This window comes from Mastigoproctus giganteus, chromosome 1 (assembly GCF_048544385.1).
Source record: "Mastigoproctus giganteus isolate SK-2022 chromosome 1, ASM4854438v1, whole genome shotgun sequence".
Lineage (NCBI taxonomy): Eukaryota > Metazoa > Arthropoda > Arachnida > Uropygi > Thelyphonidae > Mastigoproctus > Mastigoproctus giganteus.
The window spans coordinates 77,639,178-77,658,064 of record NC_143575.1 but is presented as its reverse complement, the minus strand read 5'-3'; the positions used below and the strand labels follow the sequence as shown (position 1 = coordinate 77,658,064).

General features: G+C 36.9%; 1 protein-coding gene across 1 annotated transcript in view; it reads right to left on the bottom strand.

Annotated features, from left to right (window-relative positions):
* Positions 1 to 18,887, bottom strand: part of LOC150090908 (uncharacterized) — a 202,000-nt gene that overhangs the window by 165,773 nt on the left and 17,340 nt on the right. The window contains exon 2 of the mRNA XM_090380604.1: positions 9,216 to 9,371. Within this exon, the coding sequence (XP_090236730.1) occupies positions 9,216 to 9,356 (141 nt within the window). The 5' untranslated portion in view covers positions 9,357 to 9,371. The remainder of the gene's footprint in view (positions 1 to 9,215; positions 9,372 to 18,887) is intronic.

Genomic DNA, 18,887 nt, shown 5'->3' with positions numbered 1-18,887 from the left:
AAATCATTAAAATGCACTACACTTTCATTATTATCATATGTTCAATTTTGAATGCCTTTTTTGATATTTTTCATAGGCACATTTCTGGAGATCCCTAGTAGTGACCTCCATTTATAAAACCACAAAACAATTAGCACTTTCCAGTTTATTGGACTTTTTCTGTTACTGCAAGCAATTATAAACGGGTAGTAAACTCAATGTTATTGCATTTGCAAAAATAGTGATAGCTGGAATTGGGTGGTTTTTTATGTTATCATGGTGAAATGTGTTTTCCCTTTACTGAAATCTTCAATCTTATAAAAAAAAAAATAAATAAATATTCAAAATCTCTTCATTCCTATTTTTTAAGCTTTGTAAACTTTTTACTCTGTATCTCACTTGCGCGTATCGTGTTAGTTGCAACTTGTGCATGCCATGCTCTTTGTTATTTATCACTTATCTTTTTTTTACTGTTTTAAATTTTACAACCAAAAAAAAAAAATTTCAGTGAACAGAAATATCAATTAGTTAGTATGTACATATTACAGTATTAATTAAGCTATACATAAGCATAAATTTATTTTTATTTTACTAACCTGTGGAAAATATTCTTCCAATTTTCAACTATCATTTAATTTTGTTAATTAGTAAGGTAATAAAGTGTAAATGTGTGCTTTATATCTTTACTTTTATAGCCTATGGATAATATTCCTCCTATTTTCGCTTATTAGAATCACTGTTTGTTAGAATTAAATTTCAATTTGCAAACATGATCACAATGACCGGCACTTACTACATATCATATAGTGAACGGTATTTTATTACGGAGAGTCCATCATTAAGTGATTTGATCATACAGTGAACCAATCATTAAGTGGGGGTCCACTGTATTTATTTACTAATTAAAGTGTATTTATGTTAAAAAAATTATACATTTTTTTTGGCTATAACATGCTTCTCTTATAATGTGGGAATTAAAGTTGTCGCCTGACAACTGTGTTATATTGAGGCTGCACTGTACTATGAAAATGACTCTCTCTCTCTCTCTCTCTCTCAGGGAAATTCAAAGTCATGGGTGCTTATGAGAAGTGGGTGTCACATCCATAGTGTTTTTTTTTTTTTTTCCCCCAGCTGGGACAGCAAAATCTTGAGATTTCCTTTGCCCCATATGGCTAATTATTATTATTAGCTATATGGTACAAAGAAGCCTGAGGCTTATGCTGCACCACCCAAAAAAAAAAAAAAAAAAAATTCTGAATTACCTTGAGAGAGAGAGAGAGAGAGAACAAGAGTCAGAAGTAGAAGGGAATCACCAAAAAAGAGAAGAATGATGATATCCAGATCAGGACCCTGGGTGTGCCAAGCCCACCAAGCCCATACTCACGAAAACTATCACGAAATGTGAACCCCAGGGGTTTCACATTTCGTGATAGTTTTTTTAATACTGCAACACTATAAATTGTAATGCATGGTATTAGGTGGAAGATTTCAGCTTTATTATTCCTACCATTACATGAAATCATCTCACTGGGCTATATGGAGAAAAATCTGGTACCGCCTTTGGCACCATTGCCATAAAATTGCATCACTAACAATGAGAATTACGTCATTCTGACAACGAGAATTTGTATTTCAATCCTTGAATTGTCTATCTTTAATGTATAGATAGACAATCCTTGAATTGTTTATCTATACATTAAAAAAGTTTTCCCTTAGTGATATTTAATCAAGGAAATGGGAGAAGAGGGCAGGGAAATTACATCACTACAAGCGCACAGGTAAATAATTACATAGATTACTTCCTGATTAGATTTTAATCAGTATGTTATAATGTTATTATTATACAAATAATAACAAAACTATACAGATATTTACAAAATACTAAACTATTTACAATCATACCTCTACTATATTGAGACAATGGGTCCCTTCATCAGTTGACATTAATATACAAAAAACGTTAAATGGAAGGCACACAAATGGGTTACTGGGCAGAATCAGACACTTGCTGTTGACAATATAGAGCACATCTGTGGGATGCATGCCAACGTTTGCCGCACTGCAGGACAACTGCCTCCATAATGTTCACCAACCTCGTGCACGTGCTTCACTGTCTAATACATGACCATGCCTAGCATCATTTAATGTTCGATTGTAACATTTTTTATACAGGGCTTTCCAATAGTAACGCTCGATTTTTGTAATGCAATAAAACAAATTGTGAGAGTGATAGTGATCTATTTTTATTTTTATTATGAAGTATATGTGTTAACATTATGTTTTAAAAATTATATCAGATAAATGTCCGCCGCGGCTTTGTCTGGTTTGGTTAATCCTGGATACCCAATTGGTGATGACGTTATCGCATAAAAGTGGCTCAATTTCAGCAATAACGTGCCTAATGTTGGCCTTTAAGGCGGCAACCATCCGTGGTTTGTTGGCATAGACTTTGGATTTTAGAAAGCCCCAGAGAAAAAAATCCAGTGGCGTTAGGTCGCAGGATCTGGGCGGCCAATTAACGTCACCATTTCGCGATATAACGGAACCTTCAAATTTCTCATGCAATAGTGTTACTGTATCACGTGCCATATGGCACGTAGCACCGTCTTGCTGAAACCAAATGTTTGTTAGATCGATTCCATCCACTGCAGGCCAAAAAAAATCTCTTATCATAGCCCTGTATCGCTCACCGTTGACCGTAAGTGCCACTTCTTCTTCGTTTTCGAAAAAATACGGACCGATTATTCCGCCGGACCAAAGTGTACACCATACCATAACTTTTTCGGAATGTAGTGGGACCTCATGAATCTCCCGTGGGTTTTCGTCGCTCCAAATTCGGCAATTTTGCTTGTTAACAAAGCCACTTAACCAGAAATGAGCCTCGTCACTAAACATTATTTTTCGCCCAAAATCAGGATCGACCTCCAACTGCTCTAGCGCCCAATCAGCGAATGCACGCCGCTGCGCATGATCGTTGGGCTTTAGTTGTTGGGTTAATTGCACTTTATAAGGGTGAAGCCCTAAGTCCTTATGCAGGATTCGCCAAGTTGTCGTCGAAGACAGGCCAAGTTCTTGAGCCCGACGCGGAATGGACTGTTGCGGATTCTCACGCACACTTTCCCGGACTGCAGCAATATTTTCAACGGATCTTGCGTTTCGCTGACGTACAGGCACTTTCAGATTTGCCACAGACCCAGTTGCTTCGAATTTGTTTATTAAACGGCGAATTGTGGATTCTGAAGGACGTTCGTCGACACCATAAACTGCACGGAGTGCACGAAACGTTTGACGAATAGAACATTGGTTTTGATAATAATTTTTTACAATTTCGACTTGTTGCTCAGTCGTGTAACGCTCCATAATAAAATGCAGAGACTAACTGAATACGGCTACCAAAGATACCACCTGTGTGACTGTCGACTTCGTCATGCGCTGTTGCCAAACATCGAGCGTTACTATTGGAAAACCCTTTATATTACATCAGCTGATGAAAGGACCCTCGTCCTGATATAGTTTGTATATTTGTAAATAGTTTAGTATTTTGTAAATATTTTAAATATTTGTATAGTTTGTAAATATTTTAGTCCTGCTCTTTCAGATGCATTATGGAACCCGAAGCAAAAGGCCTTTTCCTAAGTGACCTATTAAACACAGGTAAATAATTACGTAGTGATATTTATTCAACCTTGAGAATGCTGCATGGTGGGGTAGCCAATGGGAGAAGAGGGATACAGGTCATGCGGTACAAGTGGGTGGGGCAATCACGTCACTACAAATGCACAGGTAAATAATTACACAGGTCATTTCCTGATTATGTATTGATAAGTGCATTTCAACAGGTGTCTTTTACATAGAAAAGATTTGACTTACTCTGTCATACCTCTACATTTTACGTAGAAAAGCTTGCGTGAGGGTTGGTGAGCAAAGCGAGCAGGGGGCGAAGTGCCCTAGTTAATATTAAAATGAAATATTTTTCACATATGCAATGTAACGCATATTTTTGTTTATTTATCTTTATTTAATTTTGCACCGAGGCAACTAAAGTGATGAGACAACAGTATACTTCGTTGTTTTTCATTGTGGACTTTTAGGAGTCCACAATGAAACTCAGCAACTTATGCATGTTGTGCTGGTATATTCTGTCTGTAAATTTCATATATTACACTGTCAGTCTACCTGGACTGCAATGGAAGTCCAAGGTGGCATGAGAAAAGCCAAGCAACCCTTGCCATATCAACAACAACAAAAAAAACTACACACAACATTCAACCTAATAATTTGTTAAATCACTTAAACTTATTCAAACCACCCACTCCTACAAAACCAGAATCAATTACACCCTCATTAAACTGATGTCCCCTTATGTGCACTGTCTGAAAAAGAGTAAGGATGCCTTCAGCATTTTGTTTACTCAAATCCATTTAAAGTCTTAAATAATTCAATCAAGTCTCCTCGCAGGTACCTAGTTTCCAGACTCAGCAAATTAAGGAAGTGAAGTCTTTCTTGATAATATAGAATTTCACCCTTTTCTGCCCCCAATCAATCTTGTTGCTTTTCTTGACACCCACTCAAACAGATCCACATCTGCTTAGAAACTTCAAATAGGACTGCACAATGATCCCCAGGTCTTTTTTTGTTCTCCACCATCTTGAGTGTTGTAGCACCTAATTGGTATGTTATTTTGAGGTTACTATTACCCAAATGCAGTATCTTGCATTTATCAATGTTAAACCTCAATTATCACTTCTCAGCCCACCTGCCTGCCTGGTTTCTTTAGGTCTTGTTGCAGTAGCATACCCTGATTCCCATCATTAACCATCCTGCTAGCCTCTGTGTCATCAGAAAACTTTGACATTAAACTTGATATACCTTCATTGCTATTGTTAACAAATATTGAAATCAACACAACAATTGAAACCAATGCTGAAACTTGAAGGATTTAATTAATAACATTACTGCCACATTGCTTCAATTTGTACAGCAGTCTTTCGTGTGGAACAGTGTCAAAATCTTTCCTGAAATCTAAGTATAGCATTGTCAAAATTATTTTTGCATCCAATTCCTTTGTTATTAAGATCATAGTAGCTAATCTGATTGGCCAGATAACATCTCACCTTAACAAATTCATGTTGTATGATTGCAGTATGGTTGGTAACTGTTATAACTTGTTTCTCCTTAGCTGGGTTATGTAATCAATTTTTGAAAGAACAACATTTTTCAAATAATTTTTGAGAATTCATCTATTAACTCTGTAACGGACACACTCTAGTATCTAGCAACCAAAACATTTTAAAAAAACTTTCAAATTAAAATATCTATTAAAACTCTGTAAACACAAACTTTAGTCTTCGTCTAGTATGGTCTCCGGTTTCAATCTGCATCACTGATTATTTTTAATTGGAGAAGCATAATCATAAAAATTTCTTTATCACTTCGTGTTTACACAAAAAAAAAGCAACCACACACGCTGAGTTAATTCCACATATAACTGGTTACGGCTTCAATTTTTCCCACTTCCCAATACAAAGGTTTCAATGTCAAATGTGAAACCTCTAAAAACTGCTTTTACTTAAATTATTATGTGTTCTGATTATGAAATATAGCATCAGAATTAAAAATAAATTTTAAAGTACACCATTTTCAACTATATCTTACCTTTTTAACCAAAAACTGATGAATAACAAGTTTACCATAACACATATATGGATATGACTTTTTTTTTTAACAGATCTGCTAGAGAATTAATAAAACAGTACTGCATCATGAGTTTTATACAAAGAGCACAATAAGAAAGTATATTTTCCATGACCACATAAAATCAAAAAGTTTAATACCCCACCACACAACTCTAATCTTCCAGTGACAATAAGAACAATAAATAAGGTGCAATCTGACTATCAGCATGGATTACTGCTGATAGCCCATTAATCTACTGGCAGGTATGCAAATACTCATAGGTCTGTGGGAGTCATTTTAATCCTTTTTAATGGAGAGAATAAATTTTTAATTGAAAACCAAGTATCACAACACATTACTAAAATCTTTTAGTAATGTAATTATGAATTACAGTAGGTAAACAGTGTGGTCTTAGAGTTCAAAAGAATTTTAAAATTTTCAAAAATATTGGTGATCAATATGATCCCACTTCCACATATCTTCCAATGGCTTAACCCATTTTATTCGTCTTTTTTTAACAACTAGGGAAATATAATGGATACATTTTTTTCATGATAAAATTTTAATATTGCAAATAAAAAATAACATTACATATTTCTCATATCACAAAACATTCCACAATATAAAAACAATATTAAACAAACAAACAAATATAATAGTACATAAAAAACAAACTTTCTAGAAAAAGTACACAAAAAATCACAAATTACATGAAAAAAAATTATTTGATATTATCAAAAATAACAAAATATTCTAATTTTTTTTCCCTCTTTGTTTTTTTAAATATGAGGGTTTCTTCAAAACTAATACCTCCATATTTGTTCTTGGATACTACTGCAGGTATGCCAACTTAAACTCTATGTTATGTATTTCAAGTCTTTACATAATTGCATTGATTTTTCATGTATTCACCACTACTTTATATACATTTTTCTCTACTGCTGAACCATCCACCTCTCACAAGTTACTGTTAGCCTCGCAGACCTACTCCCTGATGGTCACAATAACAGCATTGTCATCAGCAGAGTGGTCAAAATAGGTGAAAACATGACACAAGGTTGGGCCTATACAGGGAATGTAGCAGAACAGTAGACTCAAATTCTGCAATGACCTCCCATGTCAGGATGGAGGTATTGGGGCTAGTATTGTCAGTCTAAAGGAAATATTTTCCTTTCTTTTCTCGCTTCACTCTCGTGTTTCCACGTAGTGTCTCCACGTAGAGAATGGGGGATCACGTGTCCCCATTCTAAAAAATCCACAAAAATAACACTTCTCTCTTGTCAAGGAACGAGAATACATTATTTTTCCAGCAGCTGTGGAGCCTTGAATTTCTTCTTTATTGATGAATCCTTGTTGCCACTCCACAGACTTTCATTTTGATTCTCGTTCAAAGTGCTGTTTGTTTGTTATTTGGTTTTTAGGAGCATTAGCAACTAAGGCCATATTGCTCTGGGAATATGCGGTGGTCATTCCCTGACCTTTCTGCATCCTCTTTATTTGGTGGTGACGGGCTTCAACCCCGGTCTAATCAAGAAGCATGTGCTATGCACTGCTGCTCCTTCCCACCTGGCTACGGAGGCATGCACAAAGTGCTGTACCAGGTCTCATCTTCTCTGACAATAATGTCAAGAAAATCATTGTCCATGGTTTCATACCACTCCAAAAGATTGGCATACGCCTGTACTCGTTGCTCCTTGTGATCCAACATTAATAATCATGCAACCCGACACAAAACTTCTTGTATCCTAGATTGTCCAGAATTGTTTTCAATACATTAAAGCCCAGTCCCACTCTCGCCCATATTTCCCGGGTTTTAACGCACGTCTTCATGAATCAATTTATCCACTGACATTTTCCACTCTCACTGCAGTGCAAGGATGGCCTAACATTGGCATGTCCTTCAATTCACTACCTCACTGACATGCCTAACTGTGCTCACATCAACTGTTATGAACCAATAAACATTTTTCAATGAGTGAATTTCAATAGACACAATGTTCTTTACATTCTGGAACTCAACACGCCATTGTTTCATACACTGATGAGCCAAAACATTATGACTACTTACCTAATATGATGTTGGTCCTCCACGTGCAGCCAAAACAGCTCGTACCCAGAAAGATATGGGTATGCTACAAGATTTCTAAATGTGTCTTGTGGTATCAGGTACCAACACGTAACCAGCAGATCCTTTAACTCCTGTAAGGTCTGTGGTTGAGACACCATAGATCGAAGTTGTCGTTCCAACACAAACCACAGATGCTTGATGGGATTGATGGTTGGGGAATTTGGAGGCTAGGGCAATACCTAGAAGTCTTCCTCATGTTCTTCGAACAATCCGGACAGTGTGGCATGGTGCATTATCCTGCTGAAAGACACACTGCCAGAGAAGGAAGACCGCTGCCATGAAAGAGTGTACCTGGTCAACAATGATGTTTAGGTGGGTGGTAGATGTCAGAGTGCCCAGCACATGGATGACTGGACCCAGGGTATCCCAGCAGAACATCGCCCAAAACATGACACTGCCGCCACCGGCTTGTTTTCATCCCATGGTGCATCCAGGCACCATCACTTCCCTGGGTAAACGATGCACACGTACCCAGTGGTCCACATGGTGCAATAGAAAACATGATTAATCAGACCAGACTACCTTCCTCCAATCACTCAAGGTCCAGTTTTGATGCTCGCGTGCCCACTGTACAGTGGGCACGCGAGGGCCCGCAGGTCGCTCTGGGCACTCAGAGCGACCTGCGGCTACGCAGCCCCATTTTAAGCATGGTTCAATGTACTGTGTGTTGTGACATTACTCCGCTCATCGATGCTCAAGGTGAGTGAAGGCTCACCTCGAGCATCGATGAGCCATGGTCACTCAACACCTCGCCGGCAGTTCATGGGTTTCCCCTCCTCAGACCACTTTCAGTAGGTACTAACCACGGCTGACGGTGAGCGCCCCCACCAGCCGTGCCACTTCGGATATGCTCTGACCCAGTCATCTGGCCTTTGTCAAACTCGGTTAATTCCACTGCCTTTCCCATCTGAAGAACAAGAATAACACTGATTAATGGAGCTCAGTATCAGGAGTTTTTTATACCGTGTCCCGACCCGCGCATGTGCCGTAGTTGCTTTGATTTGCATAACGACTTGCTGGCTCATAATGTTTTGGCTCATCGGTGTATGCACATAAATTTTTTATTTTTGTTATTTTGGTTTTTTAGGAGCATTAGCAACTAAGGCCATATTGCTCAGGAGATATGCGGTGGTCATTCCCTGACCTTTCCGCATCCTCCGTATTTGGTGGTGACGGGCTCGAACCCCGGTCTAATCAAGAAACGGGTGCTATGCGCTGCTGCTCCTTCCCACCTGGCTACGGAGGCGGCCTTGCACATAAATGTCACCCTCCATTTCGCAGGTAACATGCAGTGGTAACATTTATTGATGGTAACATTTACATCATACAAGCAATAAAAAATTTTGGAGGCATTAGTTTCGGAGCAGACAACATACTATATTTTATTAAAAAAATCCTCTCAGTGATTTTAATTTTATTTTTGTTTACCTACTTTAACTGCACATAAAATTTCTTCTTGGGCAATAATCTGAGCTGAGAGAATGCTTTGTGCTTTTTCAATTTTCTGCACTTCTCCTTGTAAACTGATTGATGTATGTGTAGTATGGTCAACATTTCCACCACTTTTCTCCATTTCTAATCAGAAGACCTGTGATAAGATGAATATTTAGAAATAATCTCATTTCTTATACATAAAAAGGAATTATATATAACTTTATTTCTCACCACCATAAATAGCAAAACATGCTCGTATACAGTGGTGAGCTGTGAATATTTTAACAATGGGCTCGCAGTTTTTCGACTTTCTACCGAGTAAATCTGATCGGTCATGGAAGTGACGTCATCCGTGGCTTCCACTAGAGGTGCTTCCCACGCTCGCACTACTAGTCAGAGCCGGAGAAAGGGGAGTGCAGGGTGTGCACCGCACACAGCCCCGTGCTGGCGATGTATTTTTATAATAAATTAAAAATTAAAATATTTTTTAACTAGTTGGAATATCGCTAGTTGCAATTGAAGGAAACATTTGCAATGAGATAGATTTTTCACTAATTATAGATGATTTTGCAGCAAAAAAGCACGTAGAATTACTTTGTAATAAAATATATAGTGTTTTTTGTTTATATTAATATTGTTTTTGTTTAGATTTTGTTTTTGTTAATATTGTTATTTTGTCTTCCAGAAAGGTATAGAAATTGTTTTTGTTACTTTTTCTATAAAACTTTCTGTGATTTCATTTTAATAATTATTTTTAGATTTGAAAAGGCATGTATCTTTAATGAGTAAATAAAAGTTTATTTTTTTTGGCCCCGCATTTATTATCACACACAGCTCCGCAAACCCTATGACCGGCTCTGCTACTAGTAGTGTGATTAGAGCGCATGACGCATTTTTCGTGACCGGTATGATATCTCGAGTCAGGGGCGGATTTAGGGGGGGGTCAGATGCGGCTTATTATCCCCTTAACCATGTGTTTAAGTGAATGTGTAAAACATTCCTAGGTCTATCTAAAAAAAAAAAAAAAAAACTTAAAAACCTGGTCGTCATGCCTTGCCTTACAATGATAACTGGATATGACAGTGCCTGGAGTTCTAACTTTATAGAATTTTTGAATAGTATGGCATCACTCACAATCATGCTTCCTGAAGTTACTACTGCAGTAAGCATGAGTGCAACAATACAAATATTTGTCAACAATTTCTTTTTTCGTCTCGCATTTTTGTTACATTCCATTGTTAGGTGCCCCTAACACCTGCATATGTGGCTTCAACTACAAGATCGGTACATCAATCGGTGCTATTTTACAGAGAAATTTAGATACATTGCACTCACAAGTATACATCTCTTTAGTTATCATAAACCCATTTTATTTTGTCTTCCAGAAATTATGAAAATCTGTGAATGATCAATAAAATATTTACAATAAAAAAGCTATTTTATTTCGTAATCTATATATATACAAATCAAAATACCTAAAAGAAACGCGAAGGATGTTTCGCATAAACCATCTACCACACGTGCTTGGCACATGCTCAACTTTTTTTATTCGTCTTTTTTTAACAACTAGTGAAATATAATGGATACATTGTTTTCATGATAAAATTTTAATATTGCAAATAAAAAATAACATTACATATTTCTCATATCACAAAACATTCCACAATATAAAAACAATATTAAACAAACAAACAAATATAATAGTACATAAAAAACAAACTTTCTAGAAAAAGTACACAAAAAAATCACAAATTACATGAAAAAAAATTATTTCACAAATATTCAAGAAAAATTTATTCTAAAAATTGCCATACAGAATTTACTTCTTCATTAATATTTGTTGTCGATCTTCTGCTTTGCTCAATAGCTGAGCGATGATTACACAGGAATGATTTGACGTAACGATCCGGATCAAATTGAAGCAATGGTTTTCCATTTAGATGTATGGTCATCATAATCGGCAACGTGTTTAATTGTCACAACATTATTCATTCACTCAATATTATTCATTACGCTAAAAGCTCGCTCGGCTTCAGCAGTGCTAATCGCAGTGGTTTCAAAGATATTTCTGGCTTTTATAATTGAAGAGGGAATTTCACTCGATTTTAAAGATAAACTGTCATATTTGACAAAATCTCTAAAATCATTAATTTTTATTTCATATTTTATCAGAAAACAAATTTCTTATTCAGTTTTCACCGTATTGTAACTGAGACGAAAGTTCTTTCACATTCCACAATTTCGGGTAGCATATGTTTAAAATTTCTTTCAATGGTATCATTATTTTCTTTATTTAATTTAAAAGCACCCTGTTGCAATAATAACTAATCCTTTAAGGACAAAAAAATGCATTTAATAACTTGTCACGAAGTAATTTTTTTACTTTCGATTTTGATTCCTTCAAATTCTTTCCACTTCAAACATGCTCTCAATTTTAGCTTCATAATTTCCTTCAGAATTTTTCAAATTAGCAATAGCATTGATAGTTCGAATAATTAATTTATATGCATTTACCACTGTGATTCTGTAAAGCTTCTGAAAGGTAAGAGAGCTCCTGCAGGATGCCAATCATTAGTGCTAAATGGTTAAGAAATTCCAAATTTAAAAGTCGATTTAATAATCTGGAATATTTAACATCTGATTCAAAATGTTTGCACAAAGCGGGATAATTCCTCCAACCAGCAATTGCCATCCGCAAGCTACAAACTGCTCATTGTGGCCCGAACACACAACCGATCTTTATAGTTTCCACATCAAGCTCTGACTAGTCATCCTTAATTCATGCTAGTTTTTTGGAGATTGGTGATAGTTTTTTTTTTTAATTATTGCCTGTATGCCATTATATTTTAGAACATTTTCTACACAGTGAAAGACTCGCCAAAGTTTCAAAATCTGCCCACATTTCATCTTTGTAAAGTTTATATAATATCTTAGTTGCCTCAATCCCTCCCCCCTCTACGTTGAACATTTTACTCTCACTAGTTCTTTGAATATTGTGCAAAATGCTGGAATCACACGGATATTCAGCTACTGTGACCACATAAACAGAGATAGGAGACATTTACTGGAAGGCATGGGTCACTCACTTCTCCGAAAAACATACGTCGTTTGTCGGAGTAAAGGGGAACCACAACACACGTTGACCACAGGATATAATCCTCTGACTGGCTATGGAAAGCATGTTGACTACGCGACTTCTTGGTATATAACTGCATTGGTTTTATGGACACCACTAATATTGTGAAATGGTAATCCCTCTCACCCTTAATTCGCACTTTCTAATTACCTAAATTGCCTCAAGGCCAGAGGTGAGAACAATGCATACAAAGTTGTCATTCCTAATCCGTTCATTACATGGAAATTTTCTTCGTTCAATGGATACTATTTAAAGTTTCCATTGAACTTTAAATAGTTTTTTTTAAAAAAATCGCTATAAAGGAGTTCGTTAAACAGAGGTCCGACTATAATTAAATCAAAAATGAAGCAATTCTAAATACATAACCAATCGATTGTGCCATTAATTAAAATGCTGGGAATGGGGGCCTCTCGCCCCACCGTAGTTTCGGCTCTGGATACTCAATAATCGCATTCAGAATTTCATTTGTAAAATAAATGATTGTCTCAACAATGGGGGCGCAAATTTTCAAAAAAAAATAACAATGGGCTCTGACGAGCCCACTATAGCTCACCACTGCTCGCATATAATGTGACAAACAAATAATGTTCTTGTTTATACTCTGGCATGACCACCAGGTCAGTGGAGTTCCCAATAAATCATATATACAAATGTTAATTGTATTTAGCAGTCACCGGCTTGAACCCCAGCCCATTCAAAGAGCAAGTGATACTGCACTCATGCTCCTGACTACTTGGCTATGTCAGGCAATATTATGTTAACCTATCTTATGATAAATTACAGATTTAAAATAGTTACAAATAATCTGGGGTCACAAAACTCCCAGCCCTTGAGCCCCAAAAAGTGCTTAAATGGGCCCTGAATGTATCTGTTGCATCTGGTATTTATTCATTCCTCTTTATATCCCTTCACACATCTCTGATGCTGTATTTTCTGCATCTCTTGTAACTTATTGAAATTCTTACAGTAAGTTCTATATCTTACCACCTTACTCCATTTAAAATTAAGACTTGTGAGCCATACAAGTTAGTTCAACTTGTATGGCTCATCAACAGGAGTTGAGGTCTTTTTCGTCACACTACATACGGAACTCCTCACCCTCAGTTTTCATGGGAAAGAAACTACACTCTTCCATACCAAATATCACCAACTGCAATCATGATCGCACTTTTGCATGAAGCAATGAACACCAGAATTGGTTTAGGAGAGGATAGAAATTGATTCCATGGAGTGGTAAATCCTGCTACACCCCATTCCGATGAAATAGATGACTGTGGAGAATGCCTGTTTCCAGGTCGTTGGTGACTCTATTGTCAGGGAAATATACTGCACAAAAAGAATAGATGGAACAGGTCCAGAGTATGTCTACCAGGGGCAAAAGTTGATAATGTTGTAGGGCAGATATCAACTTACTTTTAAGGGCAAAAAATGTGATGCTGTTGCACACATTTGCACTAATGACATTAAGAGCAGAACTGTAGACTTACTTAACAAGTACAGGTCAATGTTGAAAAAAAAATGCCTGCAATTCTAAACAGACACAAAAGGAGGGAGTATACGATGAGAGCCTTGTCAATCAATTTGACCCTAGAGAGATTGTGCAAGGCTAATGGGGTAGAATTTTTCTGAGCATGGTCTCTGCTTGTTAACAGGAGAGATTGCTTCTACAGAGATGGGATACAATTAAATAGAAAGAGTTCAAAAATATTTGCTGATGATATCAAGGCAATGTTAGGTGGATGAGAAACTGCTAAATTAGGGGATCCGCAAACTAATAGATTAACAATAGCCACAGGCAGAGGAGAAAGTGATTCTTGCATTGCTTCCTTTGGAACAAACAGCAGCAGCCTTGAAAACAAGGTTCTATGGAATTCAAGGAGTGCTGAGAGTCATCGTGGAACAAGCAAATACATGGACTATGTTAGGTTAAATAAGAGTAAGAACAGGTGCATGTATACTTGCATGTACACCAGTGCTAGGCATATAGTAAATAAATTTAATGAATTTGAAGTGCTGGTCAAGATATCAAAGGCAAATATTGTTGGGATATCAGAGATGTGGCATCACACAGATATAAGGAATGAAGAATTGGAATTTGGTGAGTACATTGTGTACAGAAAGGAAGGGAGAAGGGATTATGCTGTTAACTAGGAAATACCAAAAATCTGAGGCAGTGCATCCAGTTGATATGGACGGTCAGTGCAATGTTAAGTCGGTTTGGTGTGACACTGGGAAAGCAAAAATGAGAGCAGGTTTGTGATATAGGCCTAATGACTCTAATGGGTACAACAAACAACTGTACAGAGAAACAGAGTGGGCCAGTAAATCAGAATGTCTTACAATGGGGGATTTTAACTTTTCAGATATTAACTGGAACTTGTGGATTGGTCACTTGCACACCAGCAATATTTCTGCAGATTTACTGAATGATTGTTTTCTACGGCAGCATCTTCAAAAGGCAACCAGAGGGAGTAATACACTTGATCTGATTACCGGCAGTGATTATTAATGCATAAATAATCTGCAGATAAAGAAACCACTAGGTGACAGTGATCACAGCGTACTGATGGGGGATATACTTAAAGATGTAACTACCATCAGGGTTAAAGGGAAGAGCTTTTGCTTTCGTAAATGTGACTATGGTGGTCTCAGACAGTTTTTAAATTCTATACAGTGGGATCAACTGATGATGTTAAAAACTGAATTCTAAATGGGAGACCTTCAGGGAATTAATCTCGGATGCTACTATGCTTTTCATACCAAATAAGAAATACTGTTGAAATTTTGGCCTAAATAGATGTCAGATGAACTAATGAAACTTGTGGCAGAGAAAAAAAATGCATGGGAAGCATATAAATTATCAGGTGATAGAGAAGCCTTTGGTAGATATAGGCTAGTCTCTAATCAAGTCACAATGAAGGTTAGGCAAGCAAAGGATGCAAAAAGGAACAGCAAAGACTTCTTTTACTTATGTAAACTCTTGCAGGAAGTAGATGAATGAGATTGGTACAATTAATATCAATGGTTTGATTATTGATGATCCTGGTCAGGTAGCTAACAAACTGAATGAGTATTTTGCGTCTACATTCACACATGAGGAATTCTGTAAGGAAGTGGTGGCCAGAAGTTTATAAAACTCTAAGAGGGAGCTAAATATTTTTGTCATAATTAAGAGAAAAGTGGAGGAGAAATTGTTGCAGTTAAACATAAGAAAGGCACTGGGGTATGTGGGATTTATCCAATTATATTAAAGGAGGCAGGAAAGGAAGTAAGCAAACCCTTAGCCATAATTATGAGAGCGTCCTTGGATTCAGGGGAGGTACCCATGGACTGGAGATGTGACCCCAGTTCACAAAAGGTGACACAAGTAATTACAGACCTGTTTATTTAACTTCTGTTTTGGGGAAAATAATGGAGCCACTGGTTAAAGAAGCATTTCAGGTTCATCCAGACAAGACTGCAGTAATAATTAAGACACAGCATGGGTTTGTTAATGGTAAGTCTTGTCTGACCAATTTCACTGGATACTATGATGTGGCAACAAAGGAACTGGATGCAAAAAATAATTTTGATATCATATACTTGGAGTTCAGGAAAGCTTTTGAAACTGTTGCACATTAGCATTAGTAAAGACATTTGATGCAAGAAACATGGAAGACTACTGTACAAATTAGAGCAGTATGGCATTAAGGGAAAGTTGCTACAACAGATAAGGACAGGTGAGTGGGAGAAAACAGAAAGTGGTAATCAATGGACACTGCTCTTCGTGTTCTAATGTTATTAGTGGAGTCCTCCAGGGTTGGCTGTTGAGCCCATTGTTGTTTTTTATATTTATCAATGATATTAATCAAGGTATATCAGGCTTAATGTTGAAGTCTGCAGATGACACATAAGTTGGCAGTGTTGTTAATCACAGTAATGACATTATGCTACTGCAACAGGATCTAGAAAAGTTGGGTAGATAGGCTGAGAAGTGGCAACTGAAGTTTAATACTGACAGATGTGAAGTACTGCATATACTGCATATGGGTAGCAGTAACCACAGTGAAATGTACTAACTGTGTGGTACTACACTTAGGGTAGTGGAGAATGAATAAGACTTGGGGGTAATTGTGCAGTCAGATATGAAGTTTTCTGAGCAGTGCAGACAGGCTGTTGGTGATGACGCCTTGTCAACAATATACAAGAATTTTGTTAGCAATGATAAGGAGGTGATTAAACCTTTGTATAATGCAATGGTCAGGCCACACCTTGAGTATTGCATACAGGTCTGGAGGCTTCATTTTAGGATGGATGTACAGCTGCTGGAACGAGTACAAAGAAGGACCATGTGATTAATGAGGGGAACAAAGGGTTGCTTTTACCAAGAAAGATTTAAGGTCTGAACATTGCAGCTTCTAGAGATTTAGGCACCTGCAAAATGATCTGATTGAGGTGTGTAAGGCTTGGAATGGTTTGAGCAAGCTCAATGCTTATGGGATTCTTTCTATTGCACAGATTATGCACTTGAGGGAGCATAAATTCAAATTGAGGAAATTTACCTTTGGCTAGCAGGTGGTGATTGCTGAAACAAACTTAAATGTGTCGTGGAATTTGATAGCTTAAGTAAATTCAAGGCAGAACTAGGCAAACTTTTGGAATGAATGGGTGGGTGAAATGGGAAGTTTTCTTGTTTTTTTTTTTTTTGAGGCTGATGCTGTATAAGCTTGCTTTTTTGCATCATATGCCTCTACTAACATTAATGCTAATGCTTAGGGCCAGCCATCAAGTTTGGAGGAGGTGAGGTTATGATGTGGACCTCTTTCTTATAGTATGGTGCCGACCGGGCTAGCCGAGTGGGTAAAGTACCTGCCCGGTAACCCAAAGGTCGCGGGTTCGATTCCCGCCTCGGGCTTGGATCAAAGTACTGCAAAAACCTTGGCAGGTGCAATATGGCCACAGAAGCCGATGCGCCAACAACTACCAAATCAAAAAAAAAAAAAAAAAAAAAATATAGTATGGCCTAGGACATTTAATTATTATGCAGGAACCATGAACAATAATGTCTATCTTAACATTTTGGACAATTGTATATGCTATGGCAGTTCTTGGGTATATTTCCATGTCATCCTGCTGGTGTTATTAAGGCTTGTGGATGTACATGAATTAAAGTTTGAATGGCCAATGCAAAGTCCCAATATGAAACCTACTGAACATCTATGGAATGAACTTGAATGAGGGCTAGACCAATGCAATCAAAATTAATAGTTCATATGGTCACTGTTCTAGGAGAGATGGAGGCCTACATCCACTGCAGTCTCTCCTTTGTGAAAAACTTACCTAGAGCCATCAGGATTACTCCCAGGCTGAAGCAGTTCAGCCAAACTGCATCTACCTATCTCCCAAAAAATTTATGAACAGGCAGCAGGAGAAATTACCCAATAAGAGGAAGCAGCACCATATCATTATAAGGAATTAACATTTCCTCAATTCTCACAAGAATAGCATTCGGCCTTACTTTTATTATTCTTTGTTAGCAGAGTAAATAGCTACCATGTAAACTGTCTCTCTAAAAGTTCATGTTTAATTTCGTCTCAGAAGCACATAGACATCTATCAAAACGTAAGATGCCCTGCATTATTGTTATTAATTTTCTTAAAATTTATATCCAAATTACACAGCCTCTTAATACACAGAAGTGTTCCTATTACAGTAGCATAAAGCCTATGTTCAAAATACCCTTTGAAAAATTAAATCAGGACTGATTTATTTTGGTCACACTTTTGAATTTGGTATAAATTTAGACACGATGGCAGATAAAAGTTTCAGAGTAGCCATGTCCTCCTTAAAAAATTAAGTAATGGTCAATCAATGTTGATAAACTTCTTCGGCTAAGGTAAGCAAAGCCAGCACAAGAACGAAGAGAAACATCAGTTAACTTACGCGGAAAATTAGTTTCCCGACACTGAACTCTGGCCCTGCTCGCTCGGTAAACAGACGGCAGGTGTTATCGGTCTAGAGCCAAAATGAAGAAGGATATATTGATTGACAGGTAGGCATGGCAAACAATGAAATGATTGGTTGTGGGCACGACAGACGACAAGCTACTGTGTAGTCATTGGATGGCATTATGTGTATTTATGAGTAAACAATGGTGCATAATAGTTTTGTGATGAACAATAAAAAGGTAACAGTAGCGATGAATCTTTTAAAGATGGAAGAAATTTGTAAAGAAAATAAAATGTGGGTTGATTTTTTGATGAAAACTAAATTAATAAAAGTTTCATTCTGTTAATTTTTATGTACTTCATTATGTTTTTTTTCTCATTATTAGAAGCAGATTTTTGGAGTTCATGAGTGTTTTTACTATATTGTTGATTTAGGTTTGGTTACGAAAAAAGAAAAAGGTTTCTTTCTACCTGTGTAAATACAGGTTTTCCTACCTGTATTTTTACAGGTGGGAAATTCATAAAAAAATTTATTTTTTATGAAGGTATTTCTAAATATGACTATGATTCTAAAGAAAAAAAAGGTTAGGTTACTCCCTCCTCTCAG